This window comes from Cygnus atratus, chromosome 5, assembly GCF_013377495.2.
Source record: "Cygnus atratus isolate AKBS03 ecotype Queensland, Australia chromosome 5, CAtr_DNAZoo_HiC_assembly, whole genome shotgun sequence".
NCBI lineage: Eukaryota > Metazoa > Chordata > Aves > Anseriformes > Anatidae > Cygnus > Cygnus atratus.
Window position 1 is genome coordinate 18711197 of NC_066366.1, and position 23799 is coordinate 18734995.

The 23799-nt window shown below is 37.4% G+C and overlaps 1 protein-coding gene across 12 annotated transcripts in view; it reads right to left on the reverse strand.

Moving 5' to 3' along the window:
• The window catches only part of PPP6R3 (protein phosphatase 6 regulatory subunit 3), a 59436-nt gene that overhangs the window by 22848 nt on the left and 12789 nt on the right, over nucleotides 1–23799 (reverse strand). For 3 of the 12 annotated variants that reach the window (XM_035552258.1, XM_035552253.2, XM_035552240.2), the window contains exons 2-16: nucleotides 20289–20454; nucleotides 19772–19881; nucleotides 15218–15345; nucleotides 10911–11143; nucleotides 9261–9447; nucleotides 8388–8525; nucleotides 7982–8047; nucleotides 7418–7530; nucleotides 6577–6690; nucleotides 5766–5895; nucleotides 4081–4233; nucleotides 2681–2830; nucleotides 2107–2171; nucleotides 916–1031; nucleotides 439–524 (exon numbers count right to left, since the gene is read on the reverse strand). In XM_035552258.1, the coding sequence (XP_035408151.1) occupies nucleotides 439–524; nucleotides 916–1031; nucleotides 2107–2171; nucleotides 2681–2830; nucleotides 4081–4233; nucleotides 5766–5895; nucleotides 6577–6690; nucleotides 7418–7530; nucleotides 7982–8047; nucleotides 8388–8525; nucleotides 9261–9447; nucleotides 10911–11143; nucleotides 15218–15229 (1563 nt within the window). In that variant the 5' untranslated portion in view covers nucleotides 15230–15345; nucleotides 19772–19881; nucleotides 20289–20454. Of the gene's footprint in view, nucleotides 1–438; nucleotides 525–915; nucleotides 1032–2106; nucleotides 2172–2680; nucleotides 2831–4080; nucleotides 4234–5765; nucleotides 5896–6576; nucleotides 6691–7417; nucleotides 7531–7981; nucleotides 8048–8387; nucleotides 8526–9260; nucleotides 9448–10910; nucleotides 11144–14510; nucleotides 14635–15217; nucleotides 15360–18497; nucleotides 18598–19771; nucleotides 19882–20288; nucleotides 20455–23799 lie in introns of those variants that run through there. The other 9 variants (XM_035552263.2, XM_035552245.2, XM_035552242.2 and 6 more) reach the window with 7 other exon arrangements.

Consider the following 23799-nt stretch of genomic DNA (forward strand, 5'->3'; position numbering starts at 1 on the left):
TTAACAAACATGCAAACACTATTGTTGAATGCAGAAAAAACATTAAGACAGACGCACAACAAAAGTATGCAGTGTAACACACAGTGGAATGCAGGTAGCACTTTACCATTAAATCAATTCCTTATGTTTTTGTCCATACTCTTAGAGGAGACAAGAGCTTTCAAGCTAACTTGAAGCTCTAAGAATATCTTCCTTTGTGGTGATTGCCTGGGATGAACTGTATGAACTGAACTACAGCAAAATTTTCATACGAAACGTTATTGATGCGGCTTTAGTTGGAAAGGAAACTAAAGAATGGGAGTCCCATAGCTCAGCAACTAGATGTAATTGACACTATCTCAATAGCATTGTACTTGGAAAGACTGCCTGTGCTGCTGACAAAAAATTGGGACCCAAGTAAGCAACAGCAATTTTCAAACTTTATCCAGCACCACTTACCAGGTCCACTGTATTCCTTTTGTTAGTTTCTCCTAAAGAGCTTGTGCAGAACGTCTCCCATCGCTCTCTGACCTCCTCTGGAAGCTCTAGAGTAGGAAACAAAAAACAATGTAATACAATCAACAGTGAATCATCACTTAATTTTTAAATGTTGTTGTTCTCTTGTGCTCTTAAACACACAAAACAATCAGAAATAATGTAAAGAACATACACATACTCCTAAAGACATAAGGATTAGTTCATCTTGTAAAGTCTAATCTAAGCAGTTCAGCATCTCCTTACATTTATTTCAAAGAGCTCTGATACTATTCAGGGATGTTTGAAAAAGACAAACATGTTTAAGGATGACTAGTTTTAAGCAGAATATGTCAAAATATTCTTCTTCTATCCAGAAACTGCCTTTCGTTTTTAAAAGTTTATTTCCTAAAAATTTAATCATGGAAGACACAAAGAGAAACTTAAGAGTATTAACATTACCTTTAATAAGCTGTTGGACTAGTGTACTGTTAGGCCCCTTATCTGTACTGTGCACGATACAGTTTGCTATCCTTGTCAGATGACCCATATAACCATGCCGTCTTCCTCCTTCAGCCCTGCAAGATAGAAAAAGAACTTAATTGCCTGTACTCTGAGCAACTGTGCTACTATATTTTGTTATAAATCATTCTACCAGGGTCAGGAAGTTAAATAAGACAGACCTATAACCTACCACTTCTTAAGTGTAAGAGCAGTGTTCTAGAACTAGAGTTTCACAAAAATACTCAAGAACTTAAGGTACAGATGTCTAGATTACACTGAGCCAAGCTAGAAGACCGACAGGCATATAACTACCAAGAAAGTACAGAGTATCTGAACAAATTATTTCTGCTTTCACATTTGTGCATGAGGAAAAAAATATAAAGCATTGTCAAGATGAAGACATAATTAGCTCCTAAGCCTTCAGAGAGATGCTCTACCCCTTCAGGTGAAGGCTGAGAATTTTTTTTTCCTGATATGAACAGTTCCGGACAGGGTTGGCTGCTTGAAACTTCCATCCTTTCACAATCACACGTTTTCAGGAGGAATTCCACTAAGGTCCTGGCTTTTACATGACTGTGTTGCTCCCCAGTATGTAATTTGCTTTGATGTGTTTATTAAAAATTTTCAATTGCTTACTGGAGAAAACTATATTCTTCCCTCAATTCTCTTAGAACTTTATGGTATGTTTCTGTACTTGAAGATGGGTTAACTCTACAGACAGTTGTAAAATCTTACACATTGCAAGAATTACAGACATGATTGTATTCTCAAATGGTGATGGGGAAAAGTAAAGTGATACCAAAAAGATGGCCTGAACTTCAGGCATTACTAAAAGAGAAACTGAAGAACTCTGGAAGATTCACTATGTGTGAAAGCTTTAATCCAAATATTAACATAAGTGTTTAGAACTTAATTATTCCATTTATTACCAAGCAAAGTGTACTTCCAAACACCACTAACAGTATTGTGATAAGTATTTCATATAGTGGATATTTCAGAAAAGAGATTCTTAAGATATTTTCAAGAATATTATGCAAGAATATTTGTTGGTCAGTATTTCTTGGTCAGCTCAGTTCTGAATTGATTATACACATCACAACTCAAATTGTATTTAGAGAATTGCAGGAAATGAAAAAGCTAGTTACTCACTGTTTCTTCTCATTCATCTCCCATGCTTCAAGTATTCGTTCTATTAATTGGCACTTAAGGAAGAGCTATGAAAAAAACAAAATATACTTAACAGCTGTAAAGCTAAGTGGAACACTACTATGCATTGCAGGGTTGATTTTAACAAATCCTGATGTCTTATAAGACAGTTGATTTCAGGTTTAGGACAGATACTTTCATTAAAAGGTTCAAAGTTCAGAAGCAGCTGACAGATCCCAAACAGAAACCTGAAGGTTGAACCTACATCACTTAAACTTTTTTGAATGTAGCTGCTGTATTTTAGTAGTGTACAACTACTGAAATAGCAATTTTAATTCTTAACAAGAAGAGGAAGTACTTGCAACCTTGCATACTTGCTCACTTTGAGGGCAGCAAAAATCCATTCCATGGCACTTCTCGGTTTAACAGCCTGAACTGACATGTTAAGAAAACCCAAAAGAGTATTATTCTTCATTCTACACAAAATATAGCCCAATCTTACTTTATGAAAGAATAACTGCTACCATACCTTGGTGAGAGGAACATTCAGCAAACTCCTCCCAAAAACATAACTTACATGTTTCAGTAAAAGATTGTCCCCAGTGGAATCCTGATCTGTAATTGTGCCATTTTCTGTGCTTTCAAGAGGACTTGCAAGAATCAATGCAATACAGATTTCTACTTGAGTATGCAAAAAGTTATTCCACGTATACTTAAAGAACATGTCCTGAAAAACAAATTCAACAGGGTTCACTCAAAGCAGGGTCCTTTCAAACATAACTAAATCTTACCCCAGCAAGTAATTTGAATGGCAACACAAGCAAATTCTTCAAGTTTTACAGTAACTAGCATTGTACATAATAAAGCGTGACCTACACAAATTTTAATACTTACACTTGCTATTATCAGAACATAAGGACTATCATACAGGATGAGAAAAAAAAAATAGATTTATCCTGGGAGTAACCAATAATGCACTTCCAGATAAAGACAAGAGGGGATTATCATTGCAGCCTTAATTCTTTCTGATAGCTGCAGCCCTGAGAGTTCCCAAGTCAGAAATTCTATTTATGACCTTCTTAGTCCTTAAGTTTCTTTTTTGAATTCACCATAGACTGTCTGCATCTACAACACCCTTTGGGAATGTGCTCCTCACCTTAACGAGATGCCTTACGTCATCTACCAATTTTATTCTTCTACTACAGAAAGCTACCTCAGATAATCTAGATGTAATCTGAGAATACTTAATGTCTTACACAAGACAAAACTGAGGTTGAGAGACAAAATTTTGAGCTGAAAAAAACTATTTTAGTTTTGTAACTATCTGCTTAAAAGCAAAAGTTTACATATTGCATTTCAAAACTACAGTGTAAATTACAGCATGTTTTGCTAGGTGTTTATTAAATGATGCCAACATTTGAAGATTTTGGTCAACCTAAGAATGTCTGCTACAGTTGAAGCCTGAGTTAGGAAGTACTCAAAGTGTAGATGGCAGGCTAGAAGTTTGCTGTGCAACAGTTTGCTTTCAAACAGTTTTTAAGTGTACAAGCTACCAAGATAAACTGTCCCTTTATAGGGCAATGCTAAGATACCATTTAGTGTTCTACCTATTAAGAGACAAAGGTTTTGAGGGAACAGCTTAGGAAAAGAATAAAAAGGTAGGGAAGCATTGAACACAGCTGAAAACTTGAGCATACAGATGAAAAATAAGCTTAAGAAAACCACTCCAAGAAAATCATGTATATTTACGAAGGTGCAGAAAATAAGAACCATTGAATCGATCAGAGGAAAATGCTGGCTTCAGACATACGAATTTAACAGTAAAATTAGATATCTGGAGTTCTCAAACAATGCGCTAGAAGTCACAACACAAACAGTCTGAAAAGTTATGCTGGAAATGTATTACAAGTTATCTGCATTGACAGAGATAAGATCTTACTAGCGTTTCACAAAGATAAGGCAGCAGAAAGTTCTTACCAGTATAACTCCTATGCTGTTAAGCTCTATAAGTTCCTGATTCACACTGCTCATATTTGTCTGTAAAAGGCTAGATATTAATCTAATCACATTTAAACGTGTGTTCCCCACAGGTGGATCCAATACACCCCAGGTTGTCTTCATGACACTTTTCTAAAAAAAAGACAAACATTATTTGTCAAAAAACTTGTTATTACTATGCACAATGAGAGAATAGTGCTTTAAAAATGTACACAACCAGTCCTTGAACAAGATCTTGCAAAAACTGAAAAAGCAACTTAGTTCTGAACACCATGTTTTATTTTAATTCTACAGACAGGGGGCAATGAAAGACAGCCACATGAAACCAATGGCACTAAAAAGTGATTGGTAGCTGTAAGAGTTCAAAGTAGATGAATTCCATCCAACCTTAAAAGGGATTAAGAAATACTTACACTTCTCAGTGGTTAATCCAGGTACACAGCTACAGTTTACATTACCACAGTACTTGCGAAACAGCTAGGTAGACAGTCTCTAAACACATTATGCCTCAACAGCTCTGATTTCATATTGCTTCATATACATGAAAGCAATTTCAAACAGGCTTCTTTAGTTCTGTGTAACATTAAAAGAACACACCGAAGCTCCAACTGTAGTCTCTGAAGGAGTTACTTCCAACAGCAAGAATCTCTTTCCATGCACTAATAGGTCCTTGTATTACAATAAGCACCATGGTTTTTACATCAAAATTTTAGCTGGCTGCCAGATGAGACCTGTTACCACATAACTAAGTATCAGCCAGTCAGAAAAGTCTGGTATTGACTACACTAAGAACTAAAAATCTACCAACAAATATGCAAGGAACAAGGGAAAGTCATCACGTAAATGTCTTTCTTCCCATATTAAAGCACAAACACATTTTGACAAGGAGACCACCTAGAAATGTACTACCTTTCACAATACTGGATGTCATTTTGGCCTAACCAGTGCCACCCTTGTGTCAAAAGTGGCAGACAACAACCTGCTAGTTCACTTAGCCCGCTCTTTACCTAAGGCAAAATTTAAGAATATGGATAAGACGCTCATTTAACTAGTGCTTAAAAAAGCAAAGTCAATAACTTAACTAGATGATTTATTCAAACACCCAGTACTCCAATCAGAGAATACTCAAGTATCTTATATGACCTCGCTTTTAACATATATCTTGTTTCAAGAAAGCGATTATTTGCATTTTTCATCTCTTCTGCACTTGAAAGCTTGAGGTCTCATCTTTTCTAGTCTAAAACAGCCTTTACCACTACCTTGTTTCCACCACCACCAAACCTGTCTCTTATGTGATCTTTAAGTTCCTGATCATTTTCACTCTGACCCTCAGGTCCTTTACTCCTACGTATTAGGGCACCCTGAACTAAACTATGCTTCAGCTGAAATTCTGCTGGTAACAATTGCTTGGAAAAAATTAAATACATTATAGGTAAAATCCCTATTCATACAACACGTTGTATTTATCTTTTGCAACAGCATGACATGCATAAGTTGATTACCATAAAAAATCAGTTAAAAAAACGTAAAGAATTTGGCATGCCTGGAGTGCATGGTACATGCAGTAGAGCTGATCTACTCTAAGTCCTGGACAAGCCCAGAGGAACCGTGCACACAATGACAGTCTTGCTTCATTTTATTTGGCAACAAAAGGTTTCACTTACTTTTGGAGGCTCAAGTAGGAGTTCATGGAAGGATGAAAGTCGTGCTTTTATGGCTTCTAAAACACTTTTATTGACAGAATATGTTGAATTGCTCATGCCCGGAGGACAGATCTCTATATGGCCTTCAAATCTAGAACACACAAGTCTAGTATTAATATCCAAACTAGTTCTAGAACAACTCTAAAGCTATGATTCTCAGTGTCACAGTTCTAAAGGCATGAAAATAGAATTAAGAGGAGGGCAAAACCAGGAGATTACAAATATAAATCAAGTGTGAGCTAACAGCAGAACAAGATTCTTCCAAACACTAGGCCTAATATATCTAGGTTTATCATGTTTGAAATCTCCAGTTTGGTTTAATCTCAATAGCTGAAAACTTTACAGCTGTTCTATTCCTTCTTTCGTGGCAGAGAAAGAGCTTCACTCATCTATCAAGCCTCTGTTCACTAGTTTCTCAAAGTTATAAGATCCCAAATTAAAAAAAAAAAGAATATCCAGTCACTACACTGTACACAGGTACTCTATTCCTTGTATCCAGGAAAAAAAAATGATGAAATAAAATTAGTCTTATCTGACATGTAGCAATTAAACTAGGTTCTGGAAAACACCGCAGAAAGACCAGTCATCTGGGGGAAATGTAATAACACTGCTGGTAACAGCAATCACACGGTTTGCTCTTTTACTACTCCACCTGTAAAAGGCCACTAAAATGCTTCAGTCATAAGTACATGGAAGGCACTTCACTTACTATTGTTGAACAACAGTTTAGTTAAATTAAGCAGCCATAAGTACAAGGAATAAAAACACTTACGTCTGTCGTCTTGTCTCAAGTAAGGTCAGTAATATTTGGATTGCACTGACTATTGCAGATTCATTTTTTTCTTTATGAAAAATATTTGACAGCAGCTGCTCTATGATTTCTCGTCTGAAAAGAAAGCATTGACATCAGGCATAACACTTCTTTAGGATACAGCTGTTAAGAGAATTAACTACTGTTTGCCCATGTGAAATTAGAGAACAGGATAATGAAATGAAGTCTGTTATTTCAAGCCACCAGGTGCTGCTAGGACAATCACTCCCCTATGACATCACTACCCCAACCATATTTCCCTACTCCCTCTCTTGATCTATTTTTAATTTTGTTTAAAAAAAAATCTATCCTTTTTTGTACTGTTGGTTGTCAGTTTTCTGTCAGATCAAAAGATTGAGCACGTCATACAGCCATGTAAACCTAAACCTAGAACCTGCAAAACACAGAAGGTGACACAGAAAAATCTCTGGTAGAAACAAACTTAACTTAAACAAGAGATCAAAGCTAAAGTCCCCTATGTGTATTCTGCACGGTATCAAGCTAACCTCCACATGCTTACACGTGTGATACCATTAACTTTGACAGTGCAAGAAATATTTTTAACATTCCTCAGGCAGAACCAAGATACTAGAATGCGGAAATCTTAAGTGAAGCCAACAAGGAAGTCATCCAGGTGGGCTCCACTTACTTGCTGAGCTATTTTAAATTGCACAGATAACAGGTAACCAAGAGAGGTCATCAGGAGAAGGAAGCTTGCAATTCTAAAGGGTTTTAAAGGTCAAAAGTTAAATAATAGTGCTCTGATGAACTGAAAAAAGGTCAGAAATTCAAACTAACTTACTTCTCTAGACTCGCAAGCAGTGGATCTGGTTCTGAACTGTTTTGTATTTGTAACATCTGGTCTCTGCTTAGACGAATAATTTCACAGAGTGACTGTGATGCATTTGAATGTCTCTGGAACAGAAAAATGAAGCATTACAGATCAACAACATGCTGGACTAGAATTCTTCATTAAAAAGCTGCATTAAAAAAGCTTGGACTAGAGTCTCTCCTAACAGAAAACATTTTAGACAATAGCTTTGTGACATATCTAAACCTTAACAAGACAAAAAAACCCTCAAGTCATGAGGCAATTGATTTTCACTATTAAAAAGGCAAAGCATTAGAGTTGAATCTTCAAACAATACTTAGTCTGCACTAGACTTTGACTACCTGATAAACTGTGCAGATCCCGGGGGGGGGGGGGGGAGAAATCAGCTCTCCACAACCCCAAACTACCATAGTCTTAAATAACAAAATCAGGTTATTAAAAAGAAGCAAGCAGAAAACAGTAAGACAGAGTTCTAACACTATTTTACAGCAACCTGCTGCACAGATGTATCCAAAAGAGCAGACCAATACTTACATCTTCATCTTGAGATGGATGTACAATTTCCACAAGCCGCTGGATAATTCTCTCCTCATTTAGCCACTGTAAAAGTGTTTGTAGACATTAGCAGGAATGTTAACCAAATGAATGAATTAAATGAATTAATGGCTTTACAAGAAGGAGTTTGAAAACTGCCATTAATCATACTGTTGATATTTCTAAACAAGGCCTAACAATACATCAGGAAAAAAGGATAAAAGCAAAATTAGCATTTCTGAGGAACCATTAAAAAAAAATAATTTACTGTCGAGAAGACAACCCTTCCCAAAACACCTACTGGGGTGGCAGACGTGAACAATGGTACAAATTGTCTAAATATTTTACAAAGCATCTTTTTGACAGTTCACAAGTCAAACAAAGGTATCCGAGAAGTTTTACTCACATTTAACACTTCTTGCCTGGGCTGTGGAGGTTCTATGCAAGTCAGTAGCCTGAGCAATAAGTCCATGATAGCAGAGGTCCCTATGTGCTTAATAACGAGGTCTACAAAATCATGTTTCTTCTTTAAAAAATCCACAATCTAGAAATTAACAAGAAAGAAGCTCACAATAGTTTACCTGTAGTTTACATGGTAAACTACACCATGTACATTTCAGTTTCTTTCAGTTACTAAAATGAGAAAAACAAATGAGAACTTCGTAAATACTTCTGCCACTTAGCAGTGCAAGGCAAGGTAAAACAGTACATAGCAGTACATAGCAGCTAAAGTGGCACAATACAGATCTGTCTACACGGAGTATGTCTTGGGCCTTCTCGCCAGTCCAGGTTGCTGACCATAAACTCCTTAATCTACAGTAATTTTTTTCCTTTTTTGTATGAATTCCTACAACTCCTGGTTCAGGGATTGAAGCAGACATAGTAAAGCCTTAACATAATATACTTTCAAGGAAATACAGAGCTTCCTAAATTAAAAACACAGAACAGAATCACAAATGATTTGCTCAGGTACCAGAGCCAGCCATACCAGCTGTTTGCAGGGTCACACAAACACAGAGGAGCACTGCATTTCTGGATGAGGATTCCAAATGTCTCTCACCTTTTTTTTAATGACAGTCTTCCTCAAAAGATCAGACCCACTCCCACTGATTCAATTCACTTATCTTCACCTCTAACAGTAATTTGATGAAGACACCACCATGCAAATACTGAGCTAAGCTAAGGCAAAAGGTAAGCATTGGCATGCAGGCAGTTACTGTTGGACAAATAGCTCAGGCAAATCTGAAACTGTTAAACTGGAGAGCTTTTAAATATTTACCTGTTCTGGTTTTCTGCTTATAAGAATACTTAGCACCTTGCTGAAGAAACTGGCAAGTAAAGGGTTTAGAGGAGATTCATTTAAGAGGAAGCTGTACAGTTTCATAAGTAATGATTCTTCTTCTCCCAGCCTATCATTGATCTGTGAGACATCTGAAGTAAGCAGCTCACAGGATATGTTTGGATATCTGGGGAAAAGGAAGAAAAAAAGTGTACACATGTTTATCTCCATTCATCACTCGTACTTCAAAGAAGGTACACCTTCAACTTTTAAATCAAAACCTGGTACGGTTTCTGACCAATTTTTCAAGAAGAATAGCTCTGCACTAATAAAAAAAAGGCAAACTACTGCAAGGTAACAACTACACATTTAGGCTACAAGCTGCATTCTTTCATTTCGGAAATGGACTACTACATTCTTCAGTTGAAATAGGACAGCACTGGGGAAGTAGGGAAAAGAAAGGGCAGGCTTTTATTTTAAGATCCACTGTTAAAGCCAGCTGTTCAAATATTGACCTCTCATTTCAGAAAACTATTTTTTTTTTTTTGGAAGAGGAAGAAATTAGCTACCAAGAAATTAAGCAGGTTGATATTACCAGATTGATACTGCTCCATCCCCAGTGTTTGCCACTTTCCAATAATGGGGATTACATTAAAAAAAGTCAAAATCAATCTCTTCAGGATTAATACTTCTATACCTGTTGCAATTGTGTAGAGACTCACTAAGCTAGCCAAAGACCAACAAAGCCTGCAAAAGTAGTTAGTATTGCCAAATACAGGATCTTACTGGTTTTGATGGCCTCTTAATTACTCAGTGTTCTGAATTGTACTTCTGGCCCTGTGTCATGAAGCAGTACTATCACCCACTCACGCTAGAGATAATTACAACAGCATCAGCAATTTAAGGCTTTTAAGTGAAAGACACTATTTTAAACTCAGCTAAAAACACTCAGTGGAGGTTTGGTTTATCAAGAACAGAGAAGTGCAGCAGCTAAGAGGGTACTCTATTTTATTTTTCTTTTTACATACTATCACAAGAAAAAGCAGCTTGCCGCACAGACATCTGTAAAAGAGGCCAAAAGTGGTAGAAGTGCTTGTATACAAACTCTTAGATTAACTGTGAGTTTGAACCTTCTCAGCAATGTAGCAAGAACCATGTCCGTACCCAATTTTTACACTTCTAGCTCCGCAAAGGAAAACACCAGCAAACAGGTGTTAAGTATATTCTTACAAGGTGTGCTACAGTGCTATAAAATGCATCTTCAAAACAGCTTACTAATTGTCAATAAAACAAGGCTAAGCACCTAACTACAGTACCCAGATAGGGGTTTTCACTCCACTATTTCTGATCACATGAAAACATAATAAAAAGACTCTTCACACAAGTTCTGATTTCTGTACATTTTCTTCAGGCAGCAACTGGTTTTGGAGGCATTTCTGGATAAGAGGTTTCCACTCAAAAAATATGCAAGCATTAGAATGATTTAAAGAGTTCTATAAAGCCCCTTCAAAACAAGCTTACTCAAAAGTTAACAGTACTATACTAAGGAGCAGTATGCAGGAATTCAAAACATTATCAAATTAACACTGGAGTAAATCACCCCTCTTTCTACCTTCCTAAGTCCCCACCCACCCCAAAAAAAGTTCTTACTTGTATCGAATTTTTTCATCCATGTCTTGGGGCGGTTCTTCGATAATAAATGAAACTAAGTCTTCCAAACATTCTGACTTCAACAGAAACTCTATAAGTTTGCGATTCTGAGCCTTGCACTCTTGCAGGACGTCCTCTTCATCCATCAATTCCTTCAGTGTTACATCTTCTCTCTCTAGAAGTGTATCGATGTGGGATGACGAATGGAGATCAAATTTCCAAAACATGCTGGTCTGGATAAGAAGAAAATACACAAAGTATTAAGCTTACACATGTATTTAAGCAGTATAAATACTTCATAGCAGTACTTCATAGCTTCTAACCCCAAAGGGACCTGCACACACAGAAGTTTTCTAGAACTTGAACAACACAACAGTAGATACTGAAAGATCATCACAAAGCTTCAAAATCAGACTTGATTAAAGATGACTGATATATATTTACTTGGTATATATTAACACTCAAAATTAGCCAGCTCCAGGGTTTTTACTTACATGAAAAGAACACTAATCTGCATTAAAGAAAAAAACGTTAACTTCTAATAAATATGTTTTTGCTACTCTGCTTCTGATCTGCACCCCAGTTCTCAGATTCAGAACAACCTGTTCAGCAATTACTAGATCTGGCAGAAGATAAAATGGGCAAAGTATAAGCACACTAGTGTACCACCTCTGTCGCTGAAGAGAACAGCTCTAAAGGTGTAGGAATTATAATCATTTAATGTGCAGGCAGCACATGCCAAGTGTTGGAGCTAATTTCAGAGCAGGACTTACTATTTTACCATACCTCCCTCCACAAACTTGGAAAATTGGAAAACAAGGGACAATAAAATTTCTTTTGCAGATGCTTGAAAGGCCAGTGTCCCCAAGTAAAGAAACATCGCAGAAGATTAACATCAGCATGAGCAATTGAACTTTTCTTTATAAAAACACTTTTAGCACCTCCATATTAGTTTTGTTTCTTTAAGACACCTTGCAAGCAGCTGCTCCTGAGACAAGTATGCTATCAGAAAAGAATATTTCAGTCACAAATCCAATAAACTCTTGCTTTCCCTTCACTCTCGTTAAGGTCACTACAAGCATTTGCTCCATTCTCCCCTTTAAAACAAGGCTTTTACATGGCAACACTTAACCTCTGATAAAGCATCAGCTGGTCTTGTATGAATGCAGAATTTGAGAAAGTGGATTGAAAGAGATACCAGATATCAGTAAGAAAGAGTTTTCCCTACGGCTGTAAACAGCATAGTTTTAAGCAGTACTCAGAGAGAAAACAACCATTTTTTGCTCCTTTAGTAACCATCTTCCAAGTGTGAAGGGTTTAGTTAGTGTTATTTACTGCTGAAAATTAGTAACATCATCAGCTGGGTGGACATTTGGTTACCAACAGAGAACACAGGTGAATTTGAGCAAGAACACTTCTGCAAACTGCCGTTTTATATGCAGAAGGTGAGAGTTTATAGACAACAATCAAACCGTGCCTTTGTCATATCAACTCTTATGACAAACTACAATATCTAAACCAGAAACATTTTATCCTTACTCAAACTAAGAGGCAGACAGTTCCCTAACAAGTAACTATGAAGAAAAAACATATTTTGCCTCAGTTTTTCATGGCAATGACAGATCATCGGATATTAGGAAAAAATTCTTCACTGAAAGGATTGTAAAGTATTGGAACAGGCTGCCTAGGGAAGTAGTTGAGTCAACATCCCTGGAGGTCTTCAGAAAACGTGTAGATGTAGAGCTCAGTGACATGGTTGAATGCTAGACTTGGCAGTGCTAGGTTAAAGGCTGGACCAGATACGCTTAGAGGTCTTTTCCAACCTAAATGATTCTCTAATCTCGGGCTGCCAAGCCCTCAGAGTTAGAAGACCATGACTGGGGGAGAAGTAAGCAACTTTCCATCTGTGGCCACCAAAATTGTGAAGGACCAGTGTATCAGCTCAACATTAGTAAGTCTGTGGGGCCTGATGGGATTCACCCAAGTGCTGAGGCAGTTGGTAGATGTCATAGCTGGACCCCTCTCAACAATTTACCAGAAGTCTTAAGAGGCTGGGGAGGTCCCCGCTGACTGGTAGCTAGCCAATGCTAATCCCATCTAAAAAAGGTGCATGAGTGAAGACCCAGGAAACTACTGACCTATTAGTGTAATCTCAGTCCCTGGAAAAGCTAGGGAGAAGATTACCCTGGGTGCTGATGAAAAGGCATTTAAAAAACAAAGCTATCATCAGGCATAATCAACATGGGTTCATGAAGGGGAGGTACTGCCTCAGTAATTTGGTTTCCTTCTGTGATAAGGTCACCCTCTTGGTGGAGGGAGGGAAGGCAGCAGATGTAATCTTTCTTAATTTTAATAAGGCCTTTGATAATGTCCCTCACAGCCTCTTTCTGGACAAATTGTCCAACTTCAAGATAAACAGGTTCATGGTATGCTGGGTGTTGAAATGGCTTGACAACAGAGCTCAAAGGGTTGTAGTGAATGGAACCATAGCTGGCTGGCAGCCAGTCACTAGCAGTGACCAGCCCTGACCCAGGGCTCAATTCTAGGGCCAGTCCTGACATTTTTGTCAATAACCTAGATACAGGACTGCAATATAACCACAGCAAGGTTGCTGATGGTACTAAACTGGCAGGTTTTAGGAAGAGAGGCCTTTCAAAGGGAGCACTGGGCAATTAGTAATGGCAAGTAATTCAGCAAAAGAAATTGCCAGGTGCTGCACCAGGGACAGAGCAATGCCGGACATGGGTAGAGACTGGGAGACAAGTGTCTGGAGGGCAGCTCAGCAGGAAGGGATCTGGGGGTGCTGGTCAGCGACAGGCTCAACGTAAGCCAGCAGCATGCCCTGGCAGCCAAGGGCAAACAGCATTTTAGAATGCATTAAACCCAGCATAAACAGCCAGTCAAGAGGTGATTCTCCCGCTATATTTAGCATTGGTGCAACCCCACCTTGAAGATTGTGTGCAGTTCTGGGCTCCATAATATAAAAAGGATAAAAAGGTCCCTGCAAGTATCCAGAGGAGAGCAGCTAAGCTAGTAATAGGGCTGGAAGGCATGTCCTATGAGGAGAGGTTGAGGACACTTGAGTTGTCTAGTTTGGAGAAAAGAAGCCTAAGAGGCAACCTCTTCTCCCTAATAACCAGTGAACACGATGGAATGGCACAAAGCTGCACTGGGGGAGGTTCAGCCTGAACATTAGGAAAAACTTCTTTTATCATGAGGGTGGTGAAATACTGGAACAGGCTTCCTAGAGTGGTTGAAGCCCCTTGCCTGTTCAAGACATTTGGATAATGCCCTCAATACCTTCATTATTACGTTTCGACTTTTTGACTAGTCCTGAAGTGCTCAGGCAGTTGGACTAGATGACCTTGGAAGGTCCCTTCTAACTGAACTGTTCTACTAGGACAGCATTAAGCATTTAGTTAAGTTCAAGTGGATTCAGCATGCCTACCATGGCTACGTAGGATAGGGAAGCATCAAATTTAGCACTTCAATAGCCAAGATAAGAGACAAATCCAAGGATCCAGCAAAACTCTTAGATTCTCTTCATTAGAAGACTTTCAGTATTTGGCTTAAAAATTAGAGTAAGCCTGGTATACTCACTACAGAGAGGTTGTAATTGCTTTTAGGGTTCTCCTTGTTGCCTTAATTATTGCATGCTGTTCACTTAGTACCACCTTACTTTGCTTTTGTCAGAAGGTTTTTTTGTCAGATTTTTCGTCAGAAGCTGTAAGGATACATAATTGCCCCCCGATTACATAGCTTTCTGTTTAAAGATATAGGAATCAATCAGAAATCATTCCAGAAAAGGTACAGATAACTTCAACTGCAGCATCAGTACTTACAATCATCTGAGAGCCCATGCAAGAATTAAGTGGTTAAAAAACAAAGAATCTTTTCTACTAGAATTATTAGTGAACTTACAAGCAGATTTGAAAACACTCAATTTCACACTATCTTAAATCAAATTACACAATGTTATCAAGAACATTGGCTTATGGTTATTTGGGCTACACACAGACTCACTGTGAGCAAGTAAAACTAGTGCATTAAGAGTCACAGAATATTTGTGTTTTTTTTCCCCCCTTACTGCTCTAGTAAGTACAAATACCTCCCCCACGTCCCATTTAGTACAAGTAGCACAGAGTGGTTACTTGCAAATTCCAAATTTCCAAAAAAATAATTCCAGATGTAAATCCCTCTGCATTGACTAAAGCTCACTTCAGTAGCTTCAATCTATTTCTCAATTACTTGTTTCAAGAGAAATTTAACAATGGAAAATAGCAACAACAACAAAAAAAGAGGCATACTACTGCAAACATGTTACTGCGTAATTTCGCAAACTGTCTCCCAGGCAAGCTCTTTTAGGGGGTGCTCCCTCAACATGTCAGGTGCCGGCCAGAGTTTACTCCATCACTTTTCAACAGGAGCCCAGGTCCTTTGGAATAAGGAAAAATAAACACCATAAAATGTGCCAAAGAGGAAGTCCAGGAACCCTGAAGAGAAGAGAATTTTCGTAGGCGTTATCACCGATGATAATCTAGAATCAACCTACCACAGTTCTGAATCAAAGTTTAAAAAAGTTGTTCCTCCCATAGACTACTTCTCCCCCCTCTCTCCCAAAACCTACCAGTTCTGAAGTTCTGAATTATTTTCATACTTTTTCAAGTTTCAACCCCGTTAACAGAGGCAGAGAGTTAAAGCTTATATCCACAAATCAGGAGTGGGCAACTTTCCTGCTATGTTCCTCTCAAAATTTCACTACCTGCTAACTTATGGTCAGCTCCACAGGTTAACTGGGTTGCGTTACTCCCAATGTTCAACTCCAGCTCCAATAGGAGCCTCAAAATCTCAAAACACAAGATTTAACACAAGATGCAACAGACTGTCAAATATGAACCACAATCAAGATTAGATACTACATGAAGAGAAGTAATGCAGGATAATACTAAAAGCTATCTGACTTGCAAAGAAAAATTGTATGGTAAAATTGTTACATATATTTGGCTCTCAAATAACATTTAGTTAGCTTTCCATAATCTTTGAAAGCTCCCACCAAGCAAGACTAACAGACTTCCAATGCACAGAAACATTTCCCATGACAGTTTACATTGACTTGATACAAGTTATGACAATCAAAGTTCCTAATGAATATGTATCAGTCAGAAAAAAAAACGCACATTTTCCTTCCTTAGTTAATATTCTAACAGATTCTTCTCTAAATGAATACTGAAGTAATATTCCATATAGTTAACACCTGACTTAAAAGAAAGCAGTTTGGTAAAATGAAGAAAACCTGTCACTGTTCTGAGATACAGGTAACTGAAATTCTTATTTTAACTGCTTGCTAAGTGGAAGAAATAAAGCTTAGAAGTGATTTCACCCCAGGGGGGAAAACAAAAGTCTTCTTTCTCCTACAGATGAAGAAAACCACACTGTATGTATTTTGTTTAACAGTAACTGGTCCGTGGTTGTCTCTAAGGGCCAAATGCTTAGTTGACATCTCCATAAAAAAAAAGCTGGTTACAATTAAATGAACAACTCTTTCCACAGCTTCCAGTGGATGTAGCAGTTAAACACTTTTCCTGAACACAGACATTCCTGTTTTCAATCTATAGGATGAACATGTAAATTCTAGTCAAATGAGCCTACAAGGATAATTTTGGAGACCATCTCCTGTCTCAAATCTTCAGACAAAAACACGCTTATTACTTTAAAGTCCCATCAGTAAATAAAACCAAGAGAGCTGCTTATTTCAGTTCAAGACTTAAGCATCTTACCTAGGTAAGACAAATACAAGAAACATACTTTACCAGCAGTTAATTCCACCTTGGTAGCTTCTACCTAACAGCTGAGGGCCGGTAGCTACAAAGCAGAGATGGTCATCTAAACCAGCACAGAAATAGAACTAAGAAGGTAAAGCTTTAGGTAAAAGTACTGTTTTACTGCGTTTTACTTGACTGCTGGATATATTAGAAACACATACAAAAATTCCACCAGGAACTTCACACTTTTTTTTTTTTTTTTTTTTTTTACAAAAATACTCAATTTCATTACACAAGCAAGAAAAACTTAGGAGTATATCAGATGTTAAACTGAAGTTTCTGTAATGTATTAAGTCTAAGAAATGCTACATAAGAAGTAATAAAAATTGAACTATCAGACACCAAATTCAGCATGTAGCTCATTTTTCTCTATGAACCCCATATGAAGAAAATATAAAGGTACAAGTGCACAGATGAACATACCAGTTACTTTTGCACCAACAAACTTTTCGATGATTGAATATATCCTAAATTATACAGTCTATTTCGGCCAAACAGACTTTTAGAGCTCTTGGGCAGCAACTAGCAAAAGACAACTTGATCACTGGATATAAGAAGAGCAGCTACAACAGTAGTCCTTGGTGCCACCCAAAAACACTCGAAGTCTTACATTTCTTAGTGATTTTATATAGATTTTTCACTGCAAACAATTTACTGCCTTCTAAACAGGAAACATGCAAGTATGCTTAGGGAAGTAGTGAGGAACACGAAAATCTTTTAATGATAAAACTAAGAATTTAGCACCATTTCTAAGACATTTAAGACTTATTAAGTGGTTTCTTTAAAATGCTAAGCATGTCTTTCTGCCAGCTCAACTCTGTATCAATTGGTTAAGTACACTTAGTTTCCAGCTTATTTTCCCCCAAGCCAGGGCAGTTAATTAGATACCACACTAGCATTTATGAAGTCCTTATTTTGACACTGGAGGTGTACTATCTGTTCAAAACAAAGCTAAATATAAGTACATGCCTGAAAAAATTTAGAGCTAGGCAGAAATATCAGCGACCAAAATTGACAGAGAATAACTCCAGCAGCTCCGTTTTAAACTGCCAGTTTCACTCAGCCAGAGTATTACCCATTGTAAACCTGTTGCCTACAACTGCCTGACCTTTCTTTGCAGAAGGCCAATTCCTCATAGCATAAAACATCTCCAGACCTATTATATAGGAAAACTTAGCACATATGCATTTAGTCTGGAATCAAGGGCAATTTAAACAACACAACACTACGAACATACGCCACCTGTAATCTAGCTTGGACCAAAACTGTTATTTTCCATAAAATAATAGTAATTTATACTAATATACAGTTATTCCGTAACTGAATTCTACGCTTTTTCCACTTGATAAATGCAAGAAAACTTCTCATGCACAGGCACACACATTGCTTCTTCTGCATTAGGAGTTCAGGGCACAAATACAGGGACTGATGAAACATACTGTTTGAATTGGGCAGAAGATAAATGTTTAAGTGTAAAAACCTCTCCCTGACTATTCCTTACTCGCATTATTCAAATTATTTTGTATAATGCAACAGACACCAGGCTTACCCAATAGGCAATTTTTACATAAATTTTCAATTAAACACTCAAAATGAATTAGATTGTTAGCTAGAAAGATACAAGTTACTGTTCCAAATCCTATATTCAACTACATTACACCTAACAATCAAAAATAAAAGTAGTACAGTAGAGTTTTAAGGAATGTAGGTACTGGATCATGAAACAAAACACAGTGTAAGGGGAAACATCTTAGTAAGACCTTACCATCATTAAGCTGTAAGATCCAGGAACTGTGGGGTAGCGTTCCTTGTAAATAACCTAGTGAGATTTCAGTGTTTTGGACCTTCGGCAGGTAGAGTTTCACCTACATACCAAAACAAAAGACTGCTTCTTCCAAATACTATCAAGAATTCCTGTGTAACCAAATTATGTTTGGGAATACAATAGAAACAATTCAGCAAGTTCATTGACTACTCTACAATTTAACATCATGCTATGGATATGATTAGGTCCAGACATCACACCCACTTAGAGCACATATATTTCTCAGCTAACAACTATACTTTCAGAAAGTAACTACATACTGGTGTGAAATGTGATCTAGTCTTCTCTTGACCAGAAGAGAAACACATTAGGAAACAGAATGTTATGAAAATTACTGTCTTGGTACTCTTAAACAGCTGCCTCCACCTCCTAATGAGGAGGAAAATTATCTAACAATTAAGGACTTCCACTCCCTTCTTCTTAAATAAGTAACTCCACTTCGCAGGGGAAGAAGAGTCCTGCTATGGGTTGCAGGGGAGCTAAGAATTGGGACAGACAAACCCTTGTTTGTCATTCCCGTCTCCCTTATTTATTATAGTAGCTGCACTTTTGTCTAAGACCAGAAGTGCAAATATATGAATTTTTACGTAATACGTATTATATCCGTCATGTGCATATATACACAGACACCTATTATGGCTTAATGTCCCAGTAGTCAGTTTCTATGACTTGAAGTATACAAACAACTCCCAAAGTAGTTCACTTTGACTCAAAGTCACCAATTCCTCAGAATTCATGAGGTCATAACAGCCCAGCTGAAATCCGCAGCTCATAATGAAGTTACAAGAGCAATTTTATACCAAGCAACAACTGTATCCTTGTCAAATTCCTACAAGATCTCAAGACACTGGTTAACAAGTGTTAATCAATATAAATCTTAATCACCTACAACAATTACAAATTAGACACTGATCTCCCCTTCCCACATAGAAAAGATTAAGTGGAGTTACTAGAAAACTATTCAACAGCCAAACATTTACACATTTAAAATAGTCATCAGTCAAGGAATTCAGTCAATTCTTGTTATTTTGAACTCTTCTGATTATCTTCAGAATAGAAATGAAGTTATGTACTGAGAAGAACGGGTTCAGCAATACTATAACAAGAAAACTAAATAATACTCAGAACAATGTAGTTTGATACCAAGAATTCAGTTGCAGAAGACAGTATAATACTCTGACACAAGAACCTATAGTGCTAAATGTCATTCATACCTAATATGTCAGTTCATGAACACATTTGCTTTGAAACTCTTCAAAGAATTGGAGGCTGGGCAGCTGATACACTTCCTGGCACAAAATCAAAACACTTTAAAACACGTTCCCTGTAAAACAAATAGAATAACCACAACAGTGTGTCTAGATGACTCTTGATTCTCATTCTAAGACCAAATGGAAGAGGGGGGAAAAGGGGCAGTGAGAAAGAAGGTACTGTAACAGCAGGATGGATTAAAAGGCAAATTTAAAAACAGTATGCTAGAAAGTAGTCAGAAAAAAGCTGCAAGAAAAGGGAAGGAATGGCCACGAAATCTAAACTGCAGAACAGAAGAGCAGCTTGGAAGGTGGCAAATGTGAACCTACAGAAATCAGGTAAACGAATGCCTTTAGTGAACATCATAGATATGAAAAAAGTTAGAGCATTCAGGAACCACTTAAAATTTAAGCTAAGGCTTTATAGATGCAAAAGCTAAATATACTGCTATAGATGAAGCTTAATAGCAACGTTTCTTACCTGTTAAACAAAAGCTTTTAAAGAGTTAAAAAAAACAGAATTTGTACTCTCTCAGGCTCCTTGCCCATTACAGGATATCCTGGCAACAGCAAAAATCTTTCAATCTACAGTATTAGCAGATTAGCAGGACTGAATTAGGATTGAATTAGATGAAGCAGATTTCTTCCTACAACGACAAAAAAGACATTTTATAATTTAATGTTGTTAACACTTTCTATTCAATAGTTCAACAACTGCATGAACAAAAGCGCTGCTTTGCAGGAAATAAGACACGTGAACTGAAGGAGGAAACAGTTTGCTGTGAAAAGTGTCAGTCCAGTGCACCGTACTCTGAAAGTAAGTTCAAAAACAGCTTTGTCATCTGAAAGAAAATTGTTATTAGCAAGTTTAAATATCCCCCTTCACTTCTGAGGGGCAAAGGGAGATGTTTTGTGTCACTGAAGTAAAGCTGCCTTTATAATTTGCACTTGACTATGGAATCTAACATGAATCCAGACTTGAAAAAAACTATTAGCAACTTCATATGAAGTCATGTCTTCAGGTATAGATAAATATATTAAGATCTGATTTATCCACAAAGTGGTAGAGAAATAAACATACAAGCATTAAGAATGCCAGTTACATTGGCTTAAGTATACACAATTTAGCCAGTTTCAATTTGAAATTAGTTTTAAAAAAACAACCACATAAAACAATCTACACAGAGACTTGCAAAGTAACCAGCTGTTTTGGGACAGCATTTGGTCACTTACAATTCATCACTAAGATGACCTGATTTTGACTTAATTCCTTCAGTGTAAAGCAAAGTAATGTTAAAGAGCATTACTAGGCATTCATAATTGGCCTCTGCCTAATGCTTACCCGCCTGTGCTTTAGTCAACACCAAATAGGCAAGAAAAAGCACCCTATCAGTTGATGCTTTTTTTTAGCGTAGCTGTTTCTGGCAGTAATAAGAAAAATTTAACACCAAAATTAACCTTCCCCCTCCAACAGTTACAGGAGGCTTTTTGATTTTGCTTTAAGAGGCAGGTTTCAAGACAAGACCTGTTCCTTTTGGGAACAGGGTAATATTAATGGGTTCATTTAAAACAGGATAAAGTACCAACAACTAAAAAAATATCAAGTATAGTAACAAGTTCATTAGATCATGTCAATGTCTGCCTAGTATTTGGTTGAAATGCTCTACTATCAGTTTGTCACAACTATATATTCAGCTAAAAAAAAGAAAAGAGCACACCTCCAAACCATTCCAAATACACTGCTAGCAAAGAAAAGAGAATGACCTAATTTTACACCTCCCATGTTAAAGAGTATGTGCCTTCAAAGGTGTTTCTTGAGCCTTGAAGATTATTTAATAGCCTATATCAACCTAAAGAAACGTACTAAAAATATTCCTTCTTAACTAGGATAAACATTTGCATTCCAGTTAAACAATCATCCAACAAATGTGGGGTTTTGTTTTTAGGGCTGGTTATGTTCCACTGCTTGCAATATCACCTTATTTGCTACCACCCAGCAGTTCTGGAAACAGAAGTCACCACATTTCCATTTTGTGGCTAACAGCACAAAGATTCCAAGCCCTGACATACACAAACACCAAACACAGCCTTCTCTAAGGCTATTTTAGTAACCAACATACACATGAACTGAAGGTCAGTGTAATATATTGACCATAATACTTTCAAAGGTCAAACATGTTTTTCATCCTTAGACCTTCAGGTCCAAATGTCAAGCAGATTTGCCAATCCCTTGTGAGTCAAGTGGGTTACTAGCCCAGAAAAAGTAAACAAGTGTACTGAATTTGGTTTGCTTTACCAAAGTTGTCTTGGTTGTCATTTCTGGATTACAAATGTACACGTGTTCAGAAGAAGAGCTCCAGGACGGAACAGAACGTCACTTCCTCAATTATGTCATGTAAAAGCAAAATTGGAAGCCTGTTTAGCTTAATCAACTTTCAGAAGAGTTGGCACGGGCAATACAGTACAAATCTGCAAAGATTAATTTATCCAAATGAAAGCCACTATTACTACTCTCCTTACACAGATTGCTTTCTGATATTTCTCTATTCTTCTGTTTGAAAACTTTAGTTTAAATACCATTGCCTAGTTACCAGAACAATCAGCTTCTGAATTCAATACAGCAGGATTACATGGAGAAAAAAATGCTAGTGTAATCGAAATGAACAAGATACTGGCAGTGCAAATGTTACAGCATACCCTGGGAAGGGTGTTCCACAAGAAGCCTGCTCTAGTGAGTCAGGATGCTGAGTCCATCCCAGAATCTAGAACAGCAGAGTTTCGTTTAAGGAATGACTTCCACTCAGTGGTACGGATGACTTGCTGACTCAGGCTGTTCCCCTCTACAAAGCAGATGAGATACTGAGAGGGGCTGTATTATGGATAAAGGGAAAAGAAACAGTTCTTTCCTTAAAGTAAGAGAAGAAAAACAATCAACGAGGTGGGTCAGGTATAAGACTTTGGCTTTCCAGGGATGGCTTACATCCAGTAACAATTCAGCCACTTTAACATGGCTCCATCACCATAACAATAGCTCTAACAAAGTATTCAAACATAACACCATGAAAACTCCTCACCACGAGAACACGTGGTGATACGTTCATTTGATTTACCTGAGAAATAAAGCAATGCACAGCTATCTACAGTAGCATCACTGTTCACGTGAAACAACAGCATGGTACAGCCTGTCCTAAAGCATTACCCAATGAACTTTATTTTATTTTTTTTAAGATAGAGAGGTTAAAAACTCTGCAACCAGCTGCCATGAACACACTAAAGTTGTACTAATGCTGCATTGACTGGGGCATGGTCTTTTTGTAAAACAGTTCCCATACGGCTCTATTGACCACACAGCAAAGCTAAAAAGGTCTTTTCAAATCTATTCTTTGCTTACAGAGGCCACCGCAACATTTGTTGCACTTTCTTTAAGTCAGGATGCACAACTGCAAGGCACTGAATAGTGCTGCTCTTGCAGTAATTCACCTCTTGCATTTAAAACAGTGACATATAACTTACTATACCCAAAGTATACCCTAGTACACTTGAAGTAAACATCTCTTCTTTGTGTGTGATGTAGGAAACATTCATAAATACATCATCACACAACATTAGCTCTTGTTCCAAGTGTTGGCATTTCCAAAAATTCCAGTCTGATTCTGTAGCCCCACCCTCACCGCAGGGGCAATGAGCCTGACACAACCAGCAGGGCCCCAGCATCAATTCGGGAACAATGAAGGTGTTTGGACCACAATTAGTAATTAGTAATGTGCCACTATGCCGTTTAGTTTTATTCCCTATTTGGAACGTACTGCATTCAGATCAAATGCAAGCATTTTTAATGTAACACTGCACTTAAGAACAAGATTGTAAGGTACATTTTTCTACTTTTTCCAGTGAAATTACAGTCTATCAATACAAAACTGTTAAGTGTGAATGCTCAATGCAGAGCAGTGCAAAATCATCATGTAAGAGACTAAATAGCATCATCATCATTC